The sequence below is a fragment of the Ambystoma mexicanum genome, chromosome 9 (assembly GCF_040938575.1).
Source record: "Ambystoma mexicanum isolate Mex_15411 chromosome 9, UKY_AmexF1_1, whole genome shotgun sequence".
NCBI lineage: Eukaryota > Metazoa > Chordata > Amphibia > Caudata > Ambystomatidae > Ambystoma > Ambystoma mexicanum.
In genome coordinates, this window is record NC_090931.1 from 393,634,651 (window position 1) to 393,662,452 (window position 27,802).

The following is a 27,802-nucleotide window of genomic DNA, read 5'->3' on the forward strand; positions in this document are numbered from 1 at the left end:
GCGGCAGCCTGAAATGGCTGCCGCAATGAAAATTACTTTCACTTTTGCGTCGGCGTGAAGGTAGTCCAGCCCCTGGGCAGTGAGGGGGGGACCTCCCCCCTCACCTAGCCCGGGGTTTGGATTGCAGTTTTGAGCGATCCCTGCTTTGCAGGGATCGCTCAAAACAATGTGCCAAAAAGGACAAGCTATCTCGTCCTTGGCACTACGGAGGTAATGTCAAGGACGAGATATCTCGTCCTTGGCATTTAAGGGGTTAAAGCACTTATCCACATGGGTAAAAGAGGTGAGCATCTTTGACACCCATCAGACAGCTTTTGTTCCGGGTATGGGCACGGCCATCAATTTATTTGCCTTATGGGCGATCAAGAGCCATAGAATTCAGACAAAACAACCAATCTATATGACCTTCATTGATTTGACACGGAGTGAAAAGCTGCCTTAAAGAGTACTTCTATTTAAAAAACGAGTAGAAGCCAACTACCCCTCATACATTTGAGGCTTAGTCATGCAATTGCATACAAAAACATTGATACAAGTCTGGCTGTCCGTAGATGGAAACTTGTCCGAACCAACTTCAACAAATTGTGGTTTGAAACCGGGGTGTATTTTAGCCTCATCTTTAGTGAATGTCTTTATTGCTGACATTGTGTAAAGACTGGAGGGGGTGTCTATACTCAAATCTCTATATGGTAGAGGAGAGGCATAGAGGACCCCAGGCAAGATTCTCTATAGGGTAGCGCTGGTCGAGCAATCAAGGCCTAGCTTCTCAGGAGGGGATGCAGGCTGGTACTTAAGTACAGTGTAGTCCCCAAGCCCCCACAAAGGAATGTCCACACACTGTATTAGTTAAAACACAGTCTTTATATAATTAATATTCAAGGTTATGTACACTATCACAATAACTCACTTTGTGCTCAGAAAATCCACAATGGCAAATATATACAGTTCTAAAGTGGTACCACAATTATTATCAGATCTCTAGTGCATCAACTATACTGTGGTCAATTGTCACACAGATCAAGGAATAAAAGTAACCAACAATAGATATAGGAGGAAAGCAGTTGATTACAACAATGGGCAGAATATTGACCCCCTACCTACTAGGCACAATTCTGTGTGGAGATCCCCTCCACGTGGGGAACCTGTAAATTAAAGATATATCACAAGCCCAGCCCTCATATTAGTCTATAAGTCTTATTTCCTTCTATAAGGTTTCTACCCCCCCCCCAAGAGTTCTTCAATGAGGCGTCGATGGATCCTTCTTGAGTGACTCCCTTTAAAGCAGGAGCCACGGATCGTCAAGAGGCGTCGAAGAACGTGAACTTGGCGTCGATGTAAAGTTTGATGGTGCCGAGACCACAGCGTCGATCCAGGTGGTGCTCGTCCGCGACGTCCTGCAAGGATGAGGTGTGTAGGGCACCTCAGTTTTTGATAGTTCTGGACCGCAAAGAGTTTCTGAAGAACTGTGGACTGACAAGGGCATAGAGTCATCGAAGCCTTTGCGGTCTTCGGGTGGCGGGAAACCCACCGATGGATGCTCCTCGGCGCGTCAACGGCCTGGCCTACTCTGGCGGGATAAGGTGGGCGGCGGTGCGGACAAGCGCGTCCGTGAATGAAAAGTCTTAAGCAAAGGAGCGTGCGGCTCCGGTCGTCGTCGGCACAGCGTCAAGCGGTCACCGCTTCTGGGCAACCCGGCTTCGACGGGCCTCCATCGGTTACAGCGATACTCCGAACCCTGGTCGACGGCAATGGACTTTGTCGATGTCTGGGTGCTTTACTTCGTTATCCTCGGCGGTCCCCATCTCCGGTCGGCAGCCTTTCGAGGGTCTGACTTCCAGGGAGCTTCGGCGAAGGTTAGCGTTGCTCAGTGGTCCCTCGGAGCACGGGAAGTGGGCGGCTAACCAGGTCCTCTCTTGGATCAGTACTTGATGAACTCGACAGCTTTCGAATCGGGTTGAAACAAATGCAGCAGCAGTTGTTCTTCTTCCAGATGGGTGTCAAGGACAAGCAGTTCCAGTTACTCTTCAAGTGTCAACTCAGCTTCTGAACAATTTCCAGTGGTGAGAGGTCCCTAGGTATACTATTCTGTCTCTCATCCACACTGCTGGGTCACACTCAGCAGCCAATCCTACAGAAGGGCATTCATGCAGTCAGTCAGACAATCGGGCATACAGTGCATTCAGGCCATACTCCTCCCTCTCAGACACTCGCAACAAGGAATGTGTATTGGGACAAGTACCCAGCCATTCAACACTACACACTGCATTCATACCAGTTTCGGGCAGGGCTGTCTCAGTCATCGTGTCATACACCAGAAACCAGACATCCACAACAAGAAGTGCATATTGGTCACACACTCCATTCACCCAGGTCCCACCCACAGGGTGTACCCACAATATACAGTCACTGGGAAGGCTCCAGCCAGTCTGGCCTGGACTTCACAACACCACATATATGGAACTTCCACCCAACAGCCAGTCAGGGGGAAGGGACAGAGTCAGGGCTTCCCAGGACTTTGGGAAAACAAGGTAACAGGCAATAGAAAGCAAGAGGCCACAGGGGCCATCTTGTTTCCTATCAGGAATCAACTGATTCCAATGGCAGGGCCTGGATATCCCAAAATGGAGGATACTCAGAACACCTGTCAAATTCAGTATGGAGCTGCCACCAGCCCATACCCTGCTCTGTGGGCCACACACAGGTGCCCATAAACATACACTAGGGGCACAGGGTGCACCCCCACCTATGGGTGCCATAAGTGTATCCCATGGGTCTGTACACCAACCCAAAAACAGGAATAGCTGCACTGCCAGGAATCCCATATGGACTCCTGGGCAGAAAACAATACAGAACACAAATGAAAAAGGACTACAGGACAAGGATAGGGAGGCCCTGTCCCTCCAATGCATTTCCAGCATCACACATTGGACGCTTATTTAATTCAGTAGTGTCACACCCCCCGAGATAGGCTTGTACCCGCTACTGTGGCTTTTGTATGCCGATGACTTAGTCCTAGTTTCTAAAACGGCAAAAGGCTTACAAAACATACTCTCGGCATTGGAAGCCTATATTGAGCAAAATCAACTGATCATTAATTTGGCTAAGACAAAAAATGCTATTTGTGGTACAATTCACTCAAGTGAGAGAACTAAATATAAGTGACGAATATATGGTCTGCCAATTGAAACCACAAATCACTATTGTTATTTAGGAATAAACACCAATAACTATCCATCTGACCTGCCATATAGGCTCGAAATTGAGAAAAAAGACTACACTGCAGCAGCACAAGCGAGAATTATCCTTAAAAAGCATGGGAAATTCTCCTCAGAGCCGATCATAAAGTTCTATAAGCAGAAAGTAATTCCAACTGTAAAGTATGGTGCAGAGACTAGAGCGTACCAGGATTTGACTTACAGGACCATACTGGAAGGTCAATTCTGGAAGAAAATATTGCCAATCCCGCCTACCCTGCCCATGTGCATAATTTGCCATGAATTTGGCCTGTTATCTGAGTGCCACTTGAAAAATGCTCAATCTATATAAAAAATGTGTCACTAATGACACTGAAGGATCTTTGCCGTCAATCTTGGCAACATACTTTAAATCAGTTGCAGTAAAAAATCTAACACCATGGAAAAATTATATATTAACTGCTATGTTAGCACTGGGAATTTCTTTAGATTTATTGGTAATTGATCCTGAACGAGCCCAAAAAAAGCTATGGTACCATGACTGGATCATAACACAACAGTGCTTGCAGTACTCACATTTCAAAATGGATTATTTTCCAACTAATTCTTTAAATAGCCTGGAGCAATACTTTGTCATGTTTCCGTCCCACAATTTAGAACAATGTACTTACGCTTCAGATTTAATCTTTGGCCTACCTGTAAAGTTACTGGTCAAAGAACTTGTAGATTCTGCAGAAATGATGCAGAGATGCCTGGCCTTACTTCAAGGCAGCAGACATTATTTAGAACAACTCTACAAGAATTTCTCCTTTGTCTCCCATGAAATGCTAGGGAGCAGCCATCACAAGGGAAAGCAGAACTCTATAATTTCTGCTGCTATTAACTTTTCCACGCTCATTAGGATTAGAATATGACAATAAGATGTGTTTGTTATGCTGTGTTCCCTTGTTTACATGTGAGCAAAATAACCCAGAAAGATTTTAGAACTTTCATTGTGCGATAATGTTAAAACCTACACGTTAAGTACCATAGATACTAATTGACACCTAACACTCTAAGCAGAGATATATATTTCCCATAGTCATGTAGATAAAGGTCGGGCTTACTTCATTTGCCTATGGTGATGCTCAAGATTTCCCTTATCACATCTGGTATGGATCATAGCCTTATTGTAAATTTTTCATGTATTGTCATTCAGCTCAAGAAAGTTATATGGTCTGAACATGTATCACATTTTACTGCTTTGTGAAGTCATGAGGAAAAATGTTTACATGCATTTTATATATTTGAATTTTTAACAATTAAGAAATATTTGTATGATCTATTTGTATATGTTTTACTGTTGAAAGGTTGCAAGTCAATCGCAACAATAAATATTTAAAAAAAAATAAAAAAAAGAAATTGGACAGCCGGTTCAGGCTCCTGGATGGGGGGCCGGTTCTCCTGGCCTCCCACCCTCATCACTGGTGGCAGCAGCCTCTTTGTATTCTAAAACATCCTCTTTGCTGTCTCCCCCTGCAGCAGCCGCTTTGTATTCTAAACCATTGTCTTCGTCGACTTCCTCTGCAGGAGCCACCTGCAGTTGTCTGTCCAAAGAGGACAAAGCACTTGTCTTTCGGTAAACACTGCTATGTCATCTCAGGGCTACATTTACGGCAGGCTAACGCCAACGTCGTCCTACCTGTGGCAAAACAGAAGCTATGGCGAGAGCTTGGGGAGTTCTGGCCTGATTTCCCTCTGGAGAGCTAGGCCGCTTTCAAGCCCGGCCTGGCGGACACCTGGGCTGTTGCGCAAGACCTCAGTCGTTGGTTTCCCACTTCGATACAGCCAGCAGAGTGCTGTGCCTGGTGGTCGAGATGAGACGGGCTACATGTATGCACGCCACTAAATTCTTGTCTGATGTACAAGAGAGAATACTGGAGCTTCTTTTTGAGGGCTTGGATCATCCTGGCTAAGTCAGGGCAGAAGTCCTTCTCTGTCTCAGGGCAGGGCCGACTTCAAACCACACACTTTCACCAGCTTGAAGGGGCTTTGAGATTGTGGTGCACAGAAGCCTGACGGTCACCTAGTGACCATAGGAGGAAGCAGCAGAGGACTTTGCAAGTTTTTTTCCACCCCCCCACTGCTACTAACACAGATATCACAAAGCAGTGTCATAACAGTCAGAGAACACAGCTTGCATGTAGGAGGCCAGCTGTCTCTCTTCCAGGACAACTGGAAGAATTGTTTCAAGAGTCCTTGGATCCTTTCTATAGTCGGTTCCTCAGCCAGACAGGGGCTCTGGCTTCTATGCCATGATTTTTGCAGTACCCAAGAAAAACCCAGCTGGGCTCAGGGTAGTCCTGGACCTGTCATATCCTAACCTGTAACCTGTCTTTACCGCTCGAACACTTCAAGATGATTACTCCCGCACATGTAGTAGAGTCTCTATGTGCAGGGGACTGTCCCTGGACCTCAAGGATTCATAACTTCATGTCCCCATCTACCAATCGCATTGGAAATTTCTGCGGTTCATGATTGTTGTACCACTTCCAATACAAGGTGCTGTCTTTTGGCCTCAACTCGGCTCCTTGTGTGTTCACAAAGCTGATGAATGCGGTGGCTGGTCTCCTCTGCCTGGAAGGCCATCTTTTATTCCCTTATTTGGATGACTGGCTGGTCAAGGCCATCTCTCCCGAGGGGGCGATGCACTCCTCCCAACGTCCGGTAGATGTTCCTCACCAGCTGGGCCGTTCCCTCAACTGGCGGAAGTCGTAGCCTACTCCCACTCATGATCCGGTGTTCCTTGGAGTGCGCTTGGACACTGCGGTGCAACAAGTGTTCCTCATGCCCAAGAGAGGCTCCGCTCCCACCTCAAAGCGATAGGGCACTTTCTGCCCAATTCGACAACCTCGGCATGGTGGTTTCAGCACCTTCTGGTACTGATGGCATCGTACATGCTCACAGTTCAGCATGCCCGCCTCAAGATGAGGCACTTCCCAATTAAGCTGGCAGCCAATTGGGACTAGGAGACAGGGTCTCAGTTGGACAGGATCCCAATCCCCCCCGCTCCTCCCAGATCTTTGCTGGTGGCTGATGGACGTCAATGTGGCAGTGGGAGCCCCCTTTGCCTGACCCGGTCCCTCTCTGTTGGTGATGAACGATTCCTTGTTTTCAGGGTGGGGGCCAACTTTGGAGGGCTACTCCATTCATGGTGCATGGTCCAGGGCAAAGGCCCTTCTGCATATCAATCTGCTCAAACTCGGGGTGGTGGGCCTGGCACTCAAGGCTTTCCTTCCTCTCATTAGGGGCACATCGGTTCTCCACAACAATGTTTTACCTGAACAAGCAGGGTGGCACCTGTTCCCACCTCTGGTGCATGCAGGCGGTTGCAATCTGGGCATGGGCCCTTACGGAATGAGTTTGGATTTTCTCGGTTCATCTTCAAGGGGACAGCAATACGGAAGCGGACCATCTCAGCTGTTTGGGTCTCAACACCTACGAGTGGGAGTTGCACATAAACTCCTTGTGGCCCCTGTTCCAGAGATGGGGGTTTACGGATCTGGACTTATTCACTTCTCCTCTGAATTCCAAGTGTCCCCGGTTTGCCTTGTGGGTGACCCGGGGTCAGGGACCTGCTGTAATAGCCACAGGTTTTATGTGCTTGATCCTCCACTGTAGCTCCAGCCGGCCCTCTACAAGTTCGGGGTGTAGGTGGCCCTGCACTGGCCATCGTGGGCATTGTTCTTGGATCTGCTGCAGTTGTATTCTCAGGGACCGGTCCATTTTCCGATCCCCAGCAGGGGCTTCCTGAAGCAGCAGGGCAGGGCAGGGTGGTGGAGCACCCGGATCCAGCCAGGCTGGCCTTAGCAGCCTGGTTCCAATACAAGCTGAGACTTCAACATGCTCAGTTATCTGAGGATAACTGGGACATCATTCAGGAGGCCTTCTACGTGGGAGTGGACAAGGTTTTGCCACTGGACTCGCAACAAGGGGCTTGACACCCTCACCTGCTCCCTGGACGACGTGCTGGTGTTTTCCAATCATCTGGCTCGTTTCGGCATCCAATTGGATAACTGCCACACCTATCTGGCGGCTATTGGGGCCTACTAGGGTTACTCGGAGCACGTTTTTTCAGCGGCCGGCTCAGTGATTAAGGCCCATCTTAAGGGTTGTCCAGGCTCTTTCCTCCGGTACACAGGCCTCATCCGGTCTGGGACCTTAATGTGGTTCTGGCAGCCTTTCAGCCCAAGCCTTTTGAGCCGATGGCCTCAGTTTACATCAGGCTGGTTACACTGAAGACTGTGTTGCTGGTGCCGCTCCCTTCAGCGTGCAGGGTCAGCGAGCTTCAGGCTTTATCATCATGCAAGCCCTTCACCACGTTTCATAACGACAAGGTCATCTTGCGCATCCGTCCAAATATTTGGCCCAAGGTGCTCAGCCCATTGCATTTGAATCAGATCATCTGCCTGCCAGTGTTCTTCCTGAACCTGCAGTCAGATTACAAAAGGGTGTTGCATTTCTTGGACCTCAAGGGAGTCCTCAAGTTCTACCTCTCTTGGACAAAATCTTTCACGAGGTCTGAGGCATTGTTCATGTTTGGCAGCTGTTCCCCCAGCACCCAGGCTTCCAAAGCTTATTTCGCCTGTTGGATGGTCCAGGCCATCTCCGAGGCATACACAGCCATGGACAAACCTGTTCCTGAGGGGATTCATGCCCATGCGGTCAGAGCTAAGGCCATGGCCAATACGTTTCAGAGACATGCGTCCTGGGATGTCATCAGCAGGGCGGCTACATGGGCCACTCCGTCGGCGTTCTGTAAGCACTATTCCCTGGATACCAGCTTCGCACGAGATGCATAGTTCGGCCAGGCGGTTCTGAAGAACCGTTTCGTATCATCCTAGATATGTGGCAGGTTGTAACAGTTCCATCCTATGGTCTTGTTCAGTGGAATCACCCGCAAGGATGGAGGAAAGGGAATGGGGCGTATGAGTAATTAAAGTTACTCACTGTAGTGACTAGAGTGCTCCTAGTCCTTAGCCCTCTTTTCTTTTGATGGTGTACTGTCACTGTAGGGCCTCCCCTCCCAGTAATGCCCAATATACCAAATATAAAAAAAATCTTTTGGACATGAAAAGGTAAAAAGGGAGTTAATGCTACTACTTTTAGTTCCACTTATAAATCTAAAACAAACCCTAATTCCCTTAAAACCTTCCATTAAACATGTCACATAAATCCCTTGAACAAAATAAATTAAAAGATGTTGAAGATTTTAATATTCAACTAAGAACATTATGGTCTTCAGTCGCATAATGCTCTTAGTACTGGGACGAGGAAGAGAGGTGCAAAGTTCCCAGAACATAGCATGCAGTTTAGTGGTTGTAATACTGTTCACCTGAGCGGAACCTTTAAATGTTTAAAGGACCTTCAGGTGCGGGTTAAGGAGAAGCAGCAGGTTAGCAGTATGAAGCAGAAGTTGGCGTCGCCGCTTTATTGATAGCAGGATGCTGAGAAGTCGTATTGTCCAAGAGATGTAGAGGACGCGCTGCGAGAAGCGGTGTTGGGACCCACTGTCATAGAGGACAGAAGTGCTCTCTGCATCCTGCACCTGTGAGCGAACTGCACCGCTGTACATATGGAGCAGGGAGAGCTCCAAAATCAGACTGCACAGTGATCTGGAAGCAGACCAGAGCTGTCAGACGCATGGCAAACACCGACAAGCAGTGCAGCAGAGGAAGCAGGTCCTGAAGAGATGCCAGCAACAACCAGTGTGTTGGCCTGAACTGTTGAATGATCGATCCTCAGTAAGTTTTTTTTTTTTAATCATTTTATTGATTTTGACAACAAACAAAACATAACCATCACACCCGATATTTTTGGTTACAAGCTTCTTTAGCATACATTTGCATATTATTTATTACTGTCTTCCCCTCTCCCCTCATTTTAACTCGATCTTCCACCTCAGTTCATCGGATTACTCTTCTTTTGGGGTTAATCCCCTTCAGCGTTCTCGGACGTGTCATTTTCACTAGAATTGGCGCGAGAGGATCTCGACAATGTGGCTACCATTTGTCTCCATGCTATCAGAGATCCCACTTCATCATCCTCCCCTCTGCTGGCTGCCTCGTACCATACTACTGTCTCAGCTTTTGCCCATTTCAGGAGGTCGTTCCACCATACCTCTAATCTGGGTCCTGTGGGCTTCTTTCCAGCTCATGGCTATTCTCCTTTTGGCCAGGATGTAGGCCAGGTCCTTGAGTTTGCAAACATGTTTTAGGTTGCGTGGTCTGATAAATCCCCCCCCCCTCCCCATCATGCATGCCCATATAGATTCCACATCTAGCTTGATTCCCTTTTGAGATAGTCGTTGCTTAACTTCCTCCCAGAATTTTCCCAACTCCAGGCACGCCCAGAACATATGGATCATCCCGGCATCCACCTCCCTGCACTTGGGGCATTTTTGTTCTTCTTTACTTCCAAATTTGGCGACCTTTTTGGGGGTCAAGTATGCCCTATGGGTGACGTATAACTGTATCTGCTGCAGCCTAGCATTCCTAGACACCTTTTTGTGATATCTCTGAGCTCTTTCCCACTGCCCGTCTTGGATAGGTTCACCGCTTCCTCCTCCCAGTCTCGTCTCAATTGGAGAAACTCCTCACCCAATCTGGACATCACCAGTTCATAGATCCGGGATGTTTCGTGCCCTCCCTCTGAGATATCATACATCGTTTCTATAGCAGTGTCAGGTTATTCTGCTAGTGTTATTTCGGACCACGTTTCTTTCACCCGTTTAATTATTCTAGTATATGTGATATATTGCCCCATGTGTACCCCCAGTCTCATCCACTATCGTTTGGAAGTCCAGTGCCTTCCCTTCTTGCCATATATCTCCCAGGGTCGCTAGGCCTACCAGATCCCAGTGTTTGCGATCCCTTTCCATAGTTGCTCATCCTCACCACGTAGCGCCACAAGTGGCGCCTGCGGGGAGCATGGGGTCGGGTTTCCCATAGCTCGACACGCTTTGTGCCATGTCTTCCAGCCCAGTTACAGCAATCTCGATCGCCCATGCAACTCTGGTTTGGGCAGCAATATCAATTCTTTTAGGAAATAGGGGTCACATTCACCCTTCAGCAATCTAGTTTCTGCTGTCTCGTCTTCCGACAGTCACCTAGCGACATATTGTAACTGCCCTGCCAAGTGGTATATCTCAAAGTTCGGCAGGTGTATACCCACTCTGTCATACGTATTTTGTAGTTTCCATAGGGCCACTCTATTTCTGGAGTTGTGCCACAAAAAAACTCTGCATAAACTCTCGAGTTTAATGAAAAATGTTTGGGCAACATGTGTGGGATGTTTGCGAAGAAATGTAGTAGCCTGAGTAGGACCACCATCTTGAGCAAGGTCGCCCTTCCCACCATGGCCAGGGGGAGCTTTGCCCAGAACCCCGTTCTGTTCTTGATTCCTTCTACTGCTCTCTCCATATTATATTTATGCTAGTCTTCAAACGTGTGATATATGTTAATCCCCAGGTATCTGAATGTTGTGGTCTCCCAGGCAATCTGCAAAGTAGGTAGGTTCTCCCGTGGGGCTCCCCTACACCCCACCAAGAGGAACATGCACAATTTTATGGGGTTCACGGCTATGCCCGACAGAATCGCGTAGTGCTCCATCACCTCCAAGATGTATTGCAAGTTCTTCTTTGGGTACCGCAGATATAACAGCATATCATCCGCATACAATGATATCAAGTACGGTCCCCCCCTTAGTGTAGACCCCTATTTCTTCGTACTGCTGTCTCAAACAGATCGCTAATGGTTCTAGTGCGAGGATGTACAGCATCAGGACCATGGACAGCCCTGTCTCGTGCCTCTGCTAAGTTGCCATTTGTCTGAAATGATTGCTCCCATTTTGACCCTGGCTGTTGGGGAACTATACACCATTTTCACCCACCGCAGGTACCCTGGTCCCATCCCGTATTTTTTCATGGCCGCCATTATCCAAGGCCACCTTATGGAGTCGAAGGCCTTCACTGCATCTAGCGAGACTATTGCTATTTAACTTGGGTCGCCCTCCGCCTGTTCTATAATGAGGTGGAGCCTCCTGTGGTTATCGTATATGCTTCTGCCTGGGACATATCCGGTTCGATCGGGGTATGTGAGTTTGTTTAATACCCTCTTCAGTCTATTTGCCAGTACGGCCGTGAGAATTTTACTATCCTGGTTTAGCATGGATAGGGGTCTGTACGACTCACAGTCTGTACTTGGCTTGTCAGGTTTGAGAAGTGGAATAATCATCGCCTCCCTCAGGGATTCCGGCAGTCTCCCTTTCTTGAAGGCCTCGTTTAGCGTTGCCTGTAGCGGGGGTAGCACTTCTTGTCTATACGTTTTATAGAATTCACTAGGGAGCCCGTCTGTCCCAGGTGCTTTGCTCGTGGGCAGATGTATTACCACTGTCTCTAATTCCTCTATTGTGATCGGAGCATCCAGGTTCTCGCTGTCTTCCTCATTCAATTTAGGTAATCGTATGTCTTCTAGCATCTCCCGAGTCTCCTGCTCTACTGTCTCCCCTGCATCTTCATAGAGGCGTTTATAGAATCTAAGGAATCCCTCGTTCACACTCTCCTGGGTGTTCCAGACTTGGCCCGCTACTCCCATTATCTCCTCAATCGCTGATCTTGGTGTCTCGTTCTTGTATAGCCATGCAAGCTGCCTCCCCAGTTTATCTCCCCCTGCGTGTTGTCTTTCAATGTATTTTTTGTAATTCAGGTTGCATAGCCTCTCCCAGAGCCCACTACAAGCCTGTTGTAATTGGCTCACCTGTTCGGTGTCTTCCTGTGAGGTGGCCCCTCTTTTCATAATTACTTCTAGTTTCTTTTCCGTCTCCTGTAACTCATGCACTATACCCCCTTGGTGCCCTCTAGATTTAGATATAGCCGACCCCCTCACTACCACCTTGAAGGCCTCCCACAAGGTTCCCTCTGACTCCACGCTTCCTGTGTTATTTTCAAAATACCCGATTATCTCCTCGCATAGGTCCTCTCGGAATGCGGTATCCTTTTGTGCCTCGGCTCTAAGCCTCCATGTTGGGATCCTGGCTCTAGGGGACTGATGTCGCCACTTCAGGACCAGAGGGGAGTGGTCCGATAACATTCTCGCCTTATATTCTGAGCCCGTTATTTCCCCAGCAAGTTCCGAAGTGGTGAACATGTAATCCAGTCTCGTGTACAGGTTGTGTGGGGCAGCATAGTGTGAGTAATGCCTATGATTCGGGTATTGCTGCCTCCATATATCTTGCCGCCCGAAGTGTCTCAGCAGAGCATGTAGCATTTTCCCTTCGGGGGTGGGCTTATCCAATTCGGTATCTGACCTGTCCATTTTGGGGTTCAGCGTGCAATTGAAGTCTCCACCCCATATAACTGCGCCTCCTATGTTGGGGTTGATTTTACTATTTAGTATCTTAAAATAGGCCACTGTGTCTTGGTTAGGGGCATAAATATTTATAATGCACAGTTCTCTGTTCTCTAACAGCCCCTGAATCACTACCATCCTCCTGTCCGGCTCCTCCGTGGCCTGTAGCAACTGGAAGGGCACATGTGGCGCCACCCAAATGATTACCCCTCTGGTATATGCAGAGTACGTTGCTCCTATGGTGGTCCCTCTCCACTTTTTCTTTACCACCTCTTGTTTCTCTTTGGTGAGGTGGGTTTCTTGCAATAAGGCTATATCCACTTTTTGCCTTCTTGGGTACATCATCGACTTATTTCTCTTCAGGTAGCTGCTGAGACCTCTGACACTCCAGGTTACTATTCTAAGGTCTCCCATTGTCATCCATATCATGTCCCTTCTCCCTCCCTCCTTGTCCTTCCCTCCATAGCTTGGGGTGGATGTGAGCTCGTTCCCCGTTTAATGTCAACATAAAACCCCCTCCCCAATCTCCCAAAGTAAATGCACTGCACACCTCCCAACTCCCTCCCCTCCCGCCACCCATCCCGTTCCCAACTGTTGCCCAGCTCCATCCCTGGATCTCAGGCTATCCTGCATTTGGTCCTTTCTCGGTGTTGCCGATATTAGGAACCCAGCAGGAGGTTGCCGGTCTATCGGTAACCTAACTAAGCTATCTGTGGGGGTGTGAGAGCGAGTCCATCAAGATTCCTGCAATTTTGTACTTTTGCGCCATGCCCGGTCATATCTCTTTATTTAACAAACCTCTCGTCTATCCCAGCTAGCTTCGCCCTGGCTTATATTCAAGTCCCAGTGTCTGGTTGTACAGCACCTTGGTTACTGCAGTCGCTGTCTTACTTATCTGATCCTTCTTCTTTCTGGTCGTCTGTTTCCGACGGGCAGTTCTGGGCATCCAACCACTCCGTCGCGTCCTCAGGGGTGTCAAAGAACAGAGCTCTGTTTTTGTGATACACCTTCAGTTTTGCCGGATACATCAACATATATTTGTAGCCCGCATCTCGCAGTGTTTTCTTCACTGACCCATAGTTCATTCGTCATCTCTGCACGAGGGGTGTGTAGTCTGGGTACATTGTAATATTCGTAGAAGCCCTTTGTATCGTGCCACCTTTCCGGAAGTGTTCTAGGATCTTTTCCCTATCTCGATAATTCAGGATTTTGGCAATTATTGGTCTGAGGGCGGGGAGGGGGGCTTCCTGGCGGTGGCTTCCTTGTTAAGGCTCTGTGCGCTCTTTCCGCTGCAAATCCTTGGGTGAGCGCCCCTCCCCCTATTTCTTGCAGCAACATCGTGTCAACATAGTCTGATGGATTTGGTCCCTCTGCGCCTTCCGGTAGTCCCATGATACGTATGTTATTTCTCCGAGCACGTCCTTCCGCTTCCTCCGCTCTATTTTCCAGGTTGCTCACATGTTTCAGGATGTGGATCTCCGATGTATGTGACGTGCATGCAGCTGTGTTTGGAGTCACTTCTTTTTCCAGTTCGCCTGTGCGTTCTGCTAGCGTTCTGACATCTTGTCTGAGTAGATTAACTTCCTCCTGGACTGCGCCAACTCTTAAGTTCCCGTGCTGCCTTAAGTTCAACCATGGTTGACTCCAGTTTATTTTCCCACGGTAGTTTCTGGTCCGCAATCGCTTCTAGGGTCAGCTGATCCTTGCGCATCGGGGTGGTGTCCGTGGGGGTTTCTCCTTACTCCTTACACTTATTGTCAGCTGCGGTGTTCTTGCGTATTCCTCCAGCGTGGGTTGTTTCCTTTTTGTCTTCATCTGTTTGCTCGCCATCTCAATGTTGTTGTCTGCCTCAATTCGGGTTATCGGGAGTGTAGTCTCCGGCTCTCCAGGTTTGTTGTATAGTTGTGGTTCATGGGGGAGGCTTTGGTTTGAGTCCACATGTGCTATTTGTATTATCCCGCGAATGCGTTGTGCTCTACCACGTCTCCTAGCTGCTGACACTACTATTGTCTTTGTCTACCGGCCCTCATTGGGCCGTGTCACTGCATCCGCTCTTTAGGGTTTGTCGTCTTATGCTGGCCTCGTGTCTGACCCGTCGATTCTTTGTATGCCGCAGGGCCTCGTCGCTGCGCTCCTTGTTCTTGCGTTAATGTGTCTACCAGTGCCTTGCATTAGCACCCTTATGTCAGTGCTCATGAATCCGCCTCCAGCCTCAGCATAGCATGCTCTGTGATTGTTATGCCGTTCGCTATATGCGCATTTGCTGTCTGCTCTCTCCCAGCTATCCCAAATTGCGTCTGGGGCGTGCCACATCTACACCTTGTCTGGTGTTTATAGTGGGTCTCTCGGCAGCGGGTACATTGGCTGTGTCCAGGTTTGATTCATGCCGCGCGGCATTCCAGGGCTTTTAGTTCTTCCTTTGCTCACCTGGGTTGTGCGTTTTGCTTCCCCTTTTGTTTTCCGATTAGGCTGCAGTATTTGAGCACACCCCTGTGCGGATTTTCTCCCTTTTGCAGTGTGCTGCTATGTGCACCTCGTCCGTATGGCCTGAGGGCCTGCGTTTTGCGCTTTTTAGTTACTTCCCGTTGTATGTGTGTGCTCCTTACCTATTGGGAGGTGGTCTAGGGGAGTCAGTTTGCAATTCCACTCTCTGTTGGAATCACGTCCAGATCAGCCTGTCCGGGAGGCGTAGCGCTCCCCATAGGTTATTATCTTAATGTGGCCAGATAGGCTCATGAATTGGTGAGGCCGCTCTAGTGTCTGACTACGCCATGTTTTTATAGTTCATGTCATGCTGGTGAGCTGGGGTTGCCTCAATGATGTCGGCTACTTTAGGTTTTGTATTGTCCTGCCCATTACGCGGTTTCCGTGCTCGCTGCAGCGGACTCTGTCCGGCCCACGCCGCTCAGTGTCACATCGGCCCCCCACTCCAAGCCTCCTGCGGACTGCTTGTGGACTCTTCCGCTGGCTCGCCGGGGTCTCCAAAGCCAGTTGGCATGGGCCTCCTGTCTTTGAGTGCACAACACTTTCCGTTGTCGTTCCGGGGCTCCTTTCCTCGTCCGTCGGGGTCACTCGCGCTGAGATCCTCGCCATCTTGCTCTGCCGGGGCCAGCAGTTTGTGCTCCACAGTCAGCTGGGCACTTGTGGGTTGCTTTTTCGGGCCGTCTCTGACTAGCTTTCTTTTCTATTATTTATGGCGTCTGCCTCTGTAGCAGGCAGGCTCAAGCGGCCGTTGGTGCCTCCCTCTCAGCCAGCCCCTCTTCGTTCCCTGACCAGGGTCTGCCTTTCTTTGGATGCGGGGCAGCTTTTTCCTTTTCTTCCAGCCGTCTCACGGTGCATTCCGTTGTTCTCCCGCAGCCGCCATCTTGTTTGTCACCCTCATCTAATGCTGTAATCATCTGCAGCCCGCGGTTCACGTCCAATGCTGCGTTTTTCACCAGGGTTTCAACCGCAGTGTGCTCTGCACCTTTATGCTTCTATGGGTTCCAGTTTCCTTTTCACAGCTGCCTCCGAGCATGTGTATATTGCAGGATTAGATCGGCAGGAGCCCCTCGGGGCCACGCCCCTGATCCTGAGTAAGGTATTGTTTCTGAAGAAGAAGAAATGTAATTTTAGTGAAAACGGATTGGTCTCATCAGAAAGGAATCTTTTTGTCATTGACTTTTCAAGTTGATATATGAAGAAAGAGACTTTGATTTGCCAAGTGGAAACTGTAACAACTGTTATAAGATTGAGACACCTGGGGGACATAAGGAAGCTCCCTTTCGCCAATTGAAGGACACATTGGATACAAAGAACTATATTTTCCACTTGAAATTGAACTTGAGTCAACACATTCTGAAATGATCAAGGGGAAGGGGATGCAACCCTGATCCTAAGAATTCTTGTTTTCTTTTTCTTGAATGTTGATGTTGCCAAATAATTCCTCTATGATTTTATTGCATGTATGATTGTGAGGGACAGACCGTTTTGGACACTAAGTGACTTTCCTTTTAGTATTGGTTTGATAGGCAGGGAATGTCTCTTTAGGTTACGGAAAGACAGATGTTTACCACCCCTTTTTTATTTAATAAATGGTGACTTGTGATAAAACTTAACCTATGTGTCCGTCTCCCATGTCTGACTCCTCACAGTAGGTAGCAGAGTGGCAAGGCTTGGACTCGGGCAGGTTGTGCTTGTGGTTTAGGGCTACAATGAGAGACCCCAAACTTGCCAATAATTCCAGTTAAACAGAAGTACAAGTATATACAATGATTTATTTGGCCTTTAAAATGCACACTAAGCAGTGAAACCTCTAGGTAAGTATTATCACATAACTACCATAAAATAGATTTACTCTTGTGAAAAGATAGAAAAGCATTTTGTTCAAAACAAGTGCCATACAATTAAGAAATCAGATTCAGAAAACACAGTAGAGACAATTGAGAGCAAAACTAGAATATTCCCTAACACTTAGTAAGTCATCCCCCGAGACTTCAGAAGGGGTCCTAAACTAGACCACCACCACCAATCTCAGTCAGGCAAAAAGAGATAGGGCCAGGCCCATGTTACCCTATGGAGGATGGGGGGAAAGAAACAGGTGTTCACTTATCTCCCTTAGTCTGATTTTTACCAGGACCACTTAGAAGATTCTCGATTCTGTTGGGAACCAGTCCTTCTGTGCTTGGGTCCGGTCGAAGGAGGCCCAGGGGTCGCGGGTGCAGAGATCTTTTTTGGATATGTAATTCAGTTTCCATCAGTCACTAGTCATCATTGCTACGAAAGGACAAAGACTTCTGCAGAGCAAGCGACCTCAGGAAACATTCATGGAGTGGAGCTGGATTGCAATGGGTGTCTCCACGGTGAGGTGTCGACAGGCCATCTTTGGTTGGCAAATAAAGGAGAAGGCCCTGCACGCCTTCCTGGTCGGTCCACTGGGTGGGCCAGGGACACTTCCGAAGGCTCCGCAGGCACGGATCCTCAAGCAGGAGTAGAGACTGGTTGTTCCCACTGGTCATGGAGTGGAAGCACTGAGAATGGTGGGATAAATCTGATGTCATCACTCCTTTACCTTGGATAGCCTCTCCCTATGTGACCAGGCGACAGCAGCCGCTACCCGATCCTGAGCCTTGAAGCAGCTATTTGAGGGAGGAGGCGACCTTCGGGCAGGTGGTGGTGACATGACCTCATTGGCTAAGACATGGTATCCCCCTTTCCTTTTTAGGGATAGTCCCTCCATTCCTCATGACTTGATGGCATACTGTCATAATCCCCTACGACAACTTGCCAAGTCTACTGACAGTACTCCTCAATTTCAGATAACCAACAACGTGACAAAGACTGAGACGAGGAAGAGGCAAGGAACAATGATTACTACCAATGAGAACCAACACCAGCAGTCTAGTAGCGGCAGAATCTGATTGGCCCGGTATGGTTTAAAACCATGCCGGGAAGAGAAGTAGGGAGTTTGTTGTCTTCTTCATCCTGATGCAGACCGAGGATGCCGCGAGAACGGGAGATCCGACCGGCTAGGTGTTGCCAGGAAACCCAAGCTGTCATGTTGACAGGCGACCAGAGAAACCAGGAAGCCGGTGACCGGCGGCAGTGCAGAAGACTGGGTGGCAAGACGAGCGAGAAGGCAGCCCGGTGTGCGACATGCTCAGGACAGCTCAGCGGAGTCTGTGGCAAAGCAGGAGGAAGCAAGCCATGCGTAGGGTCAGAGGGCTGTGAGAGCCGGAGAAGCACCCAATTCGGAGTCGGAAAGGCAGAGAGACTGCAGGAAAAGAGCAGGTGAACCCACGGAAAGAGTTGGGACACCAAAGCACTGTCGGGCAAAATTAACAGAAGACCTAGACAGTGGGACTGGGGACTGGGACCCACATTACAAAATAGGGGAATACCAAGAAGGGAAAACAGGAAGCACATTGTGCATTAAGACTTGGCAGGGGAGTATGCCAGGTATTTTTGTGTATCAAAGTGAATGAATAAATCAAGATAACTTGGAACACGTGTAAAGAAACTGCATGTGAGAAGTCCTGGCAATAGAACATATCAGGTGCCCTATGAGATTGGAACTCTCACCTATGAGTTTGAATTTAAAGCCCTATTAGAAGAGTATACCAGGCAAAGCAGTGTATGAAGTAAACTGCATAAAGTCCTGGCAGGAGGGCATACCAGGCAAATACGAGTGTGCGAAGTAAACTGCATAAAGTCCTGGCAGGAGAGTATACCAGGCAAATACAAGTGTGTGAAGTAAACTGCATCATAAAGTCCTGGCATGAGAGTTTACCAGGCAAACCCAAATGTGGGGAATGAGCAGTATAAAAATCCTAAGTATTGTGAAGAGAACCTGGCAGGGGAGTATACCAGGTGTTCTGCGAGTCTGGGACCCACACCCAAGTTGTGGTATTGTAAAGAGTGAATCCCAAGGAAGAGACATGCCCTTAGGATTGTATGTTACATTGAAGGAGGAAAGAAACCTGGGGAAGGGAGTCATTTCCCTGGGAGTGGATTGCGACACCAAGAGGAGGGGGCTTTCCTCTTGGTTTACAAAGATCTTGATTATTTTTTTAAACTTTGTTTTTCTGGAGCGAAACCTGAGGAAGGGAGTGGTTCCATGGAATAGTCAATATTAACCAGTTGAGACTTTTTTGATGAATGTATACCTTTTTGTTGGATTTGAACATTTTGTGCACCTTCAAGGCCAAAGACAATATCCTTTACAACTTAGTTACTTTTAAAATGTGAGGGCTAGATATGGATTTCGGACACAGGACATTTTTGCTTTGGACACAGAATAGTTTTGGTTGAGGTTGTGATAGGGAAATACCTCCTAGATTGGATATAGTGAGGAATTTTCAAACCTCTTTATTATTTGATAAAAGTCTAAAACCAAAGACATGAGTCATCTGTGTCTGCGTCTCATTCCTGGCTCCTCAACGGCCTACTTGATGTCAGGACAGAGAAGTGCTTCACCATGACTTTGGCTGGAGGCAATGCTTGTCTGCTGCAACGGCCGTCCTCAGGTTGTCAGTGGGCTCCACTTCTTCTTAGGGGTCTTGGCTCGGCTCCAATGATGATCTGTCAAATGCCTAGAGGAGGCCTCCTTTTATCCAGGATTTCGAATTGAAACGCCCCTAGGTCCACCAGTGGTGAGGATCTGCACCATTCAAACAGGCAGTGACTATCCAATCTTGGATAGCCACTGGCCTATCATTTTGCCCAGCGACAGACATTCAGGGACTCTGATGTGGACTGTGACCAGACAGGCATAACCCCCACAACTGGCCACACACACATACCACTATTTTACCTGGGAAAGCAGAAGATTTCCCAGGGAAAGGTCATTCCATAAATGACAATTACAGGCCTGTGAGGGCAGGAAGAAGGCCAAAGGACATATCAAGAGGACTGGTGAAAATCCTGTGGCACAACCATTTAGAGTATATGGTGCTCTTTGTTATTATGTGGTAAAAGGCCAAAGTGTACAAGTAAACATTTTAAAACATAGCACAAATAAATCCGTTGCCACCAGGCCGCCCTGGACACATTGCATTTGTAAGCCCAAAGTTACAATTGAAAGAGTATCCTAACGGCACTTGACTGAAAGGTGACATGTGCAGCTTTAAAAATACAAGACCTCACTAAGGGAGACACACTCTCCCAGTACGGATAGTCTTCTATAGTGATCAGTTTCTCCACACAATGAGCACATCGCAAGGTAAGTAAAGCAGATGATTTACCCACCACCAGAAAGTTGTGCCAGCAGTTTGAAGGAAGCAAAAAGAAAGGGTGTCCCATTTAAGTCTATGAGAGGAAAACAGGAAACAAGAAAATCTTAACTAACCGGTGGCAAAAAGTGTCATCTGTAATTTTCAAATGTGCTAAATATTTCTCAAAAAGCCATCAGAGAGCCACACATTGTAGTATATTACACCAGCTGCCACTCATTTTAGTTAGGCTGGAAGACAAATCAATTTATATTCCCAATATCAGATAATGATGTCAACATTGTCCACAAGCTAAACACATTTAAATTAAGCAATGCTCTCCGTAAGAACCATTTTACAATCAGGAGAGCACAAAAAGCACACCCGCAATGGGGTTCTGAATTTTAGTTGTTTACTGTGCCTATTATAATAAGGCATAAAATCCACCAAGTGTCCAATTTTGTTCTGCATCATTTTTATTTTCTTGGCACAAAATGTTGGGGGCTGGGGGAAAATGGAGGAGAGATGAAAGTAGTGAACTATTTTATTAATTATAAAGTGATGCTTAAAAAGCATACAGACAAAAGAACAATATTTGCATGCATAGTGAAACCCTTAGAAGTGACACACTGTTTAGTCTTTACAGTGTTATGAAACAGGTGGTGCCACAATTGTATTAATAAAATGTAAATGTGTAAAATTGAAATACAAAGTTAACCATTATCTGTGATTTTCCCTCTCGATGACCATTTTAAATGTGCTCACTTCAGTGTATTGGGATATTTTGTAAGGCTTCCTTTCTTCATTTCTCAAGGTGCCTTGAGCCAGTAACACAGCTGTACGTCAGTGTGGATGCAAGCACAAAAGATAGTCTGAAGAAAATTGACCGTCCACTATTCAAGGATTTCTGGCAGCGGTTTCTTGACAGTTTAAAGGCATTGGCAGAGAAGGTACTGAGCTGTTTATTTGAACGTCATATGTTTGTTTTTATGCCTGGTGTGATGGGAGAGGCCTTAATCTCCTCCTTTTAAAAATCTAGTACAATGAGTATGGTTGGATCAGAAAGTCAAGATTTCATTTTAATATTGCAGAATGAAACCATTTTAAGCAACAAAGCATACTTAAATAGAGGAAGAACCTCAATGATGGTGACACCTGATGAACTGGGTTTACCTTTTATAAGGTCCTGATGGAACTCCACATTATTCAAAATGCTCTTGACCCCCTCACTTCTCCCCGACAGGAGCCCTGTAACAAACCTTACACTTAGAATCTTTTAATTGATCTCCATGCATCCTCTCATAAGCTTTCTCTGGTTGGCCTCTCAGCAGCTCTCAACTCTTTAAATAGCTAGATCACTGCAGCACTTCAGCCCCAGATACCTCACTCATATTCTCCACATACTTTAAGTCAAGTTGTTCAATATTGCCATTCGCACATCACAACTTTGGTCAAATTGACTGAAAGTAAATGGCAGACCTCAGACAACTTGGCAGATAGTTTTGCCTTCAAACCTCAACTCAACTCCAATAAAGCAGCCAAGAGAACATTACTCCTACGTTCCTTCCCCTTTCCTCAATACTGTATGGGCGTCCCTTGCTAGGGATGGGAAACTGAATCTTGTTCCTCAGAAAAAATGGTCTTCCCCTTTAAATTTAGATGCGTGTGGGGGCACGGCCCCAGGAGCATGCGCTCCCCTGATGCTGCCCACTGGTGGCACTCCTCAGTCCTCATTTACACGTCAACAGGAGCGGACTGCTTTCACCTAGGCTGTGGTTCAGGCCCTTACTTCTTGCTCGTAATTCCACGCTAAACTTCCCCAGGGATCGTTTGTTCCCTTTTTTCCTCTAGCTTTCTTCAGAGTCATAGGTACTCTGCCCTCCGGTGCCACGCTCCTCCATGGCGCATGTTGACTGCGGCGGGATTCAGCAGGTGTCCGCCCTGAAGGGTTCCTTCCCCACGTCGGATCCACACGCGCTCTGCCTCTGGTGTCTTGGCGAAGACCACGGTTGGGACGGCTGCTCTGCGTGCGACACGCTCACCCTGTGCTTGCTGAAGAACTGCTTAGCCAGGTGGAGGGAGATCTTCTCAAGATCACCACCGGAGCACATCAAAGAGTACCTCGGGAGGAAGACCAGGACAAAGGTAGGTGCCCTGTTCTCCTCTGCACCCCGCAAGGGTGACTCCTTCCCCGGGAAGCGTCCAGTCGGGAGGTGCCTCCCAGGTCCTACCACCAGCAAGGGGGCCGAGGCTCTACAAGCTACCTGCCACACGGTTGAGGAGTCTAAGAATCCTCCTTGTCCCGTAGCTGAGGGGCTGCAAAGTTATTGTACTGGGGATCTCCCCGAGGTGCTTAGCTCTAATACCGGGTGTAAATCCGAGGGGGCGCCTAAATGCAGCACCAGCACTAGAGGCAACATGGCTGAGGACACTCTGCCTTCCAGCACCTTCCTGAGCTGTGCAGGGAAGGTCTGAGCCTTTGGAGTCAAGCAAGCAGGCGGAGACTGGTCCCAGTATGACAGTCGTCACGTAGCAAGCCTTTGGCGCCGTACCAGACAAAATGCCTCTCCATTCCAGTGTGCAGGCATCGGAATGCCCACCAAGGACGGATTGGTCACTTGGTTCACAGCATGCTCAACTGCTTCCATGCAGGGGCGATACACAGACCCCAGCTACCTGAGGCAAAGGGCGGTTAGATCACAGCAACAGGCACAATTCCAAGACCCTCACCCACGCAAGTAAGGTCATCACCAGCATTCAAGGACAGATTCTTCGAAAACATCATCATGCCTCAAATGGGTACCCATACTTAAGGGGGTCATCCAAGACATTCTCCCTCCGGCACCCAGTCAACCACCTGTTGTGGTTCATACACAGGTACCAGCGCAGGCCTCGATACCCCAGGACCAGATCGTCACGGAGGCTCCACTCCAGGTGCAGCTCGAGGCGTAACCTCCGGCTCAGCCCATCAGCACGCCACAAATGCCTGCCACACCCTTCAGCACTCCACCAGCATGCCCTGACCTGCAGGACACAGCGGGGGACAGGGATGACGAGGAGGATCAAGAAACCTCCTCCTCAACTCAGGCCTTCCATGAAAGACAGGCCGGCCTGGCAGAATACCTGGGGATTCCGAAGCCACAGGCTGAGCAAACGTAAGCGGGGGCATTGTCTGAGGTGCTTACCATCCGGTCAACCAATAAAACTGGTCTCCCTTTGCAGAAAGATGTTGAGTCATTGGCAAAGAAGGGCTGTGTAAAACCCGCCTTCCAAAGTCTACAAACAAGCGCCTAGATTGTTATTGTTATTTTGCATTTATATAGCGCCTTATGTACCATTGGTATGGTCTGAAGGCGCTGGTAGGTTGAACGCCCTTGGGAACCGAAGTTCAGATCAGTAGAGGGAGTAGAGCGAATCGAAAAGGTGCATGTGGGCACCTGGTATGTGTGCAGCTTGTGCAGTATCAGTTTAATAGCTGCTTCTTAGCGGTAGGTGGGGTGGTTGATAGATCAGGATTATGTGTTCGTTCTGGCAGGATTTATCCAGAGCGGAGGTGGCTGCGTTAGGCCTGAGGAGAACGCCTGGCTGGGGGGTGAGTAACCAGCAGTGTTTACTTAGAGTGATGTGGAGTGAGCGGCGGATGTTGGTATGAGAACAGATATACCGAATGGTGTCATAGTATCTCTGTGTTCTAGTTGAGTGGTGATGTAAAGGAGAGAGTAAGTGGGATGATGTGATATGGTGGGTTGTATGGTCTTTCACACCTTCTCTGTATTCAACCCTACTACAAACATCACTTCTGCGCACTCCTGTCCCCTCTGCGCACTCCTGTCCCCTCTGCGCACTCCTGTCCCCTCTGCGCACTCCTGTCCCCTCTGCACACTCCTGTCCCCTCTGCACACTCCTGTCCCCTCTGCACACTCCTGTCCCCTCTGCGCACTCGTCCCCTCTGCGCACTCGTCCCCTCTGCGCACTCGTCCCCTCTGCGCACTCGTCCCCTCTGCGCACACATCCCCTTTGCGCACTCAACAGCAATATGTTGTTTCATATATTCATCTCTACACTCATCTGTTCTATACCTTCAGCCGTTCTATACACTCATCCTCACTGTACACTTATCGACTCGTCCGCTCAGTCCCGTCATCCGCATTATTCACTCATCCGCTCTGTCCACTCATCAGTTCTATCCCGTCATCCGCTCCATCCACTCATCTATTCTATCTACTCATCCGCTCTATCCAATCATCCGCTGTATCCACACGTTCGCTCTAACCCCTTGTCTGCTCTATATATTAATGAGTCATATACATTCATCGGCTCAATACACTCATCTGTTCTATACACTCATTTGTTCTATGCACTCATCCACTCTATATATTCGCCAGGTCTGTATATTCATTTGTTCCAGCGATCTACACACTCTCTGTGTTTCATATTCTTCCGTTATCCATACTCATGTGCTCAACATACTCCTCCGTTTCACATACTCATCAGTTCTACATACTTATCCGCTGTGCACTCATCCTTTCCGGATATTAAACTGTTTTACGCTGTCCCTCCACTCAACCATTCTTCCACTTAGCGCATTCCTTTTGTTCTATCTGATTTATCCATTCAAACTAATTCATCCACGCCATTAATTCTGTTCACTCCATATGCATTTTGGTCATTCCAGGAGTTTAAATCACTTTACTGTTTCCCTATGATTTACTCATATTAACTCTTTCACTCCTTTGATCTATTTTTTCGTTTAATTCTGTTTGCCCTTCTAGGTTATATTAGGGTTGTTGGCTATTTGTTCCTCGCATCAGGTGGGGTTTGATGGATTAGTGTCCTTGAGTTGCTGTTGGACTGTTTGGGTTAGTTTGGTATGGGTTGGTTTTACGGGAAGAGCCAGGTTTTCAGCAGTTTGCAGGATATTAAATCTTCGGTTAGGTGGATGTGGGGTGGGAGTGAGTTTCCATAGTGTTGGGGCCAAGGCTGAGAATGATGATCCGCCTAATCTGGTTGAGTTTGTCTTCGGTATGACTAAGAGACCGGCTGAGCTTGATCTTAGGGTGCGTGGAGGGTGGTAGGGTTTTAGCTTGTCTTGAAGATATTGAGGTCCGGTTTTATGCAGTGCTCGATGGGAGATGCACAAGGTTTTGAAAAGTCACTCTTCGGGCTACTGGCATCCAGTGCAGCGTTTTAAGGGCTGGGGAGACGTGGTCTCTTGGGCAAGTAGCAATTTGGCTGCCGCGTTTTGTGCCCTTTGGAGTTTATTCAGTTGGTACGCGTGGACTCCGAGGTATAGGGGGTTTGCGTAGTCCAGTCTTGATATAACGATTGATTGGACCGCAGAGAGTCTGTTGGGAAAGGAGAGATATGGAAAGATGCGCCTGAGGGTTTTAAGGTGGTAGTGGCAGGACTTTGAGACGTTGTTGACTTGGCGCGAGAGAGTTAGATCAGAGTCAAGGGTGCATCCAAGATTTTTCACTGAGTTGGAGGGGGTCGGTGAGTTGCCCATGGCGGATGGCCAGGGTAGTGTGTGTGGAAGAAGTTTGGGGTTGCCACATACCATGATTTCAGTTTTGGAGGGGTTTAACAGGAGGTGGCTTTGGGGCATCCAGAGTTCTATGTCAAGGAGGCAGGAGGTCAGGTTGGTAGATGGGTTTTGAGTTCAGGAGTTTTAGAATTAGTTGAGTGTCGTCAGCATAGTTGTAGCACAGGATGTTGTGCGAACGAATTATTGGTGGGTGGGTGATCAAGTAGAGATTGAACATGAGGGCGGATAGGCATGCTCCTTGTGGGACTCACGTATCGACTGGTCGGGATTGGGAGGTATAGGTGGAGAGTATCGTTATTTGGTACCGATCTTTGAGGAATGAAGCTATCCATTTAAGAGCGGTTCCACGAATTCCTAGGGAATGGAGACTGTCTAGGAGGATTGAGTGATTGATTGTGTCAAAGGCGGCGGATAGGTCAAGAAGGATTAGTGCCGCGCATCACGCGGAGTCTGCAGTCATTTTAAGGTCATCCCAAATTGAGGTTGGGGTGGTTTCAGTTCCGTGCCGGGCTCTGAAACCTGATTGAGCGGGGTCTAGAAGATTGTTGGCTTCGACAAAGGCATTTAGTTGGGAGTAGGCAGTTCGGTCTATGAGTTTGCAAGAAATCTGGTGTTTGAGATGGGGCGGTAGTTTTTGGGCTCGAGAGGGTCGAGCGAAGGCTTTTTAATTAGAGGTTTGACATGAACCGTTTTGAATGCGTCGGGAAAGATACCAGAGGAAAGGGAGGCATTTATGATGGATCTTGCGTGTTCACCTGCGCAGGTGGAGGTGAAAGTTTCTTTGAGGGTTGTGGCTGGGCAAGGGTCCAGTGGTGAGCCAGATGGTTTACGGGCAGATAGAAGTTTGAGAAATTGCTCTGGTGATATTGGACTAAAGGATTCAAACCTTGGTTGAGTAGTGGTCTCTGGTGGGGCGACCAGCATGGCGGGGGATTGGTTGGAGGATGTAAGAGGGCCAGTTTGGTGGCTAGAGCATTTGTTCTTTCGAGAGCCGTGGTGAAAAAGTGGAGGGAGAGTGAGTCGCACAGTGCTCATGAGGGAGTCGGGACGGTCGTGTTGCAAGCCGGGTTGGAGAATTCAGAGATGATTTTGTGGAGTTTTTGCTTGGAATTTTGCAGTTTAGGATTTGGGAGTTGTAGTGGGCTTTTTTTGCTTTCTGATTTCGGCCTTCTACTGATAAAGGTGTCGGCCCATGGTGGCCCTGTTCTCCTGGGTTTTGTCTTTCTGTCATTTGCATTCTAGGTATTTATATAGTTGTTTAGTGATCTTCAACTCAGGAGTGAACCATCTGGGGAAGTTGCCACGGCGGGCTGAGCCGCATCAGCAATGCGTTGAGCCATGAGTCAAAGGCATCAGGGGTAATTTGTTGAGTTGGCAGGTAGTTGGTAGAGACTGGAGGAGTGCGTCAGCTAGGTCCGGAATGATTATTAGTTTTTTCCAGCATTTGCGTAAATTAGGAGGTTCAGATTTGAGTACGGGAAGGGGGTCGGGTGAGTGAATGGTGAACGAGAGAATGAAGTGATCGGACCAGAGGATAGGGGTGGGGAGCTTTCAATGAATCAGGGTGTTGGAGCTAAAGATGACATCAAGAGTGTGTCCTTTATAGTGAGTCGGGCCGTTTATGTGGGGTTGGAGGTTAATTGCGTCCAGACCGTCGACCAGAGAGTGTGTCATAGGGTTGGTGGGGAGGTCGAGCCATATGTTGAAGTCTCCAAGAAGGGTGAGGTTAGGGTGGTTTAGTTGAAGGGTGGCGATAGAGTCGCAGAGGTTGTTTGCGAATTGTCTATCGTAGCCAGGGGGCCTGTAGATTATTAGGAAGCTGTGTGAGAGTGACGGGGAGATGGATAGTCTAACGAGGAGGGATTCGCAGGAAGGAATGGAAGGTTGGCTGTCGATGATTGAGGCGTGGAAGAGAGACTTGAAGACGAATGCTACTCCCCCCTCCTCTGGAGGGATGGTTCAGTGGATGAGGGAGTAGTCGCGGGGGGG

General features: G+C 48.2%; 1 protein-coding gene across 1 annotated transcript in view; it reads left to right on the plus strand.

Annotated features, from left to right (window-relative positions):
* The window catches only part of LOC138488122 (S-adenosyl-L-methionine-dependent tRNA 4-demethylwyosine synthase TYW1-like), a 1,632,770-nt gene that overhangs the window by 1,058,534 nt on the left and 546,434 nt on the right, over window positions 1-27,802 (plus strand). Inside the window, exon 13 of the mRNA XM_069614883.1 lies at window positions 21,083-21,218. Within this exon, the coding sequence (XP_069470984.1) occupies window positions 21,083-21,218 (136 nt within the window). The remainder of the gene's footprint in view (window positions 1-21,082; window positions 21,219-27,802) is intronic.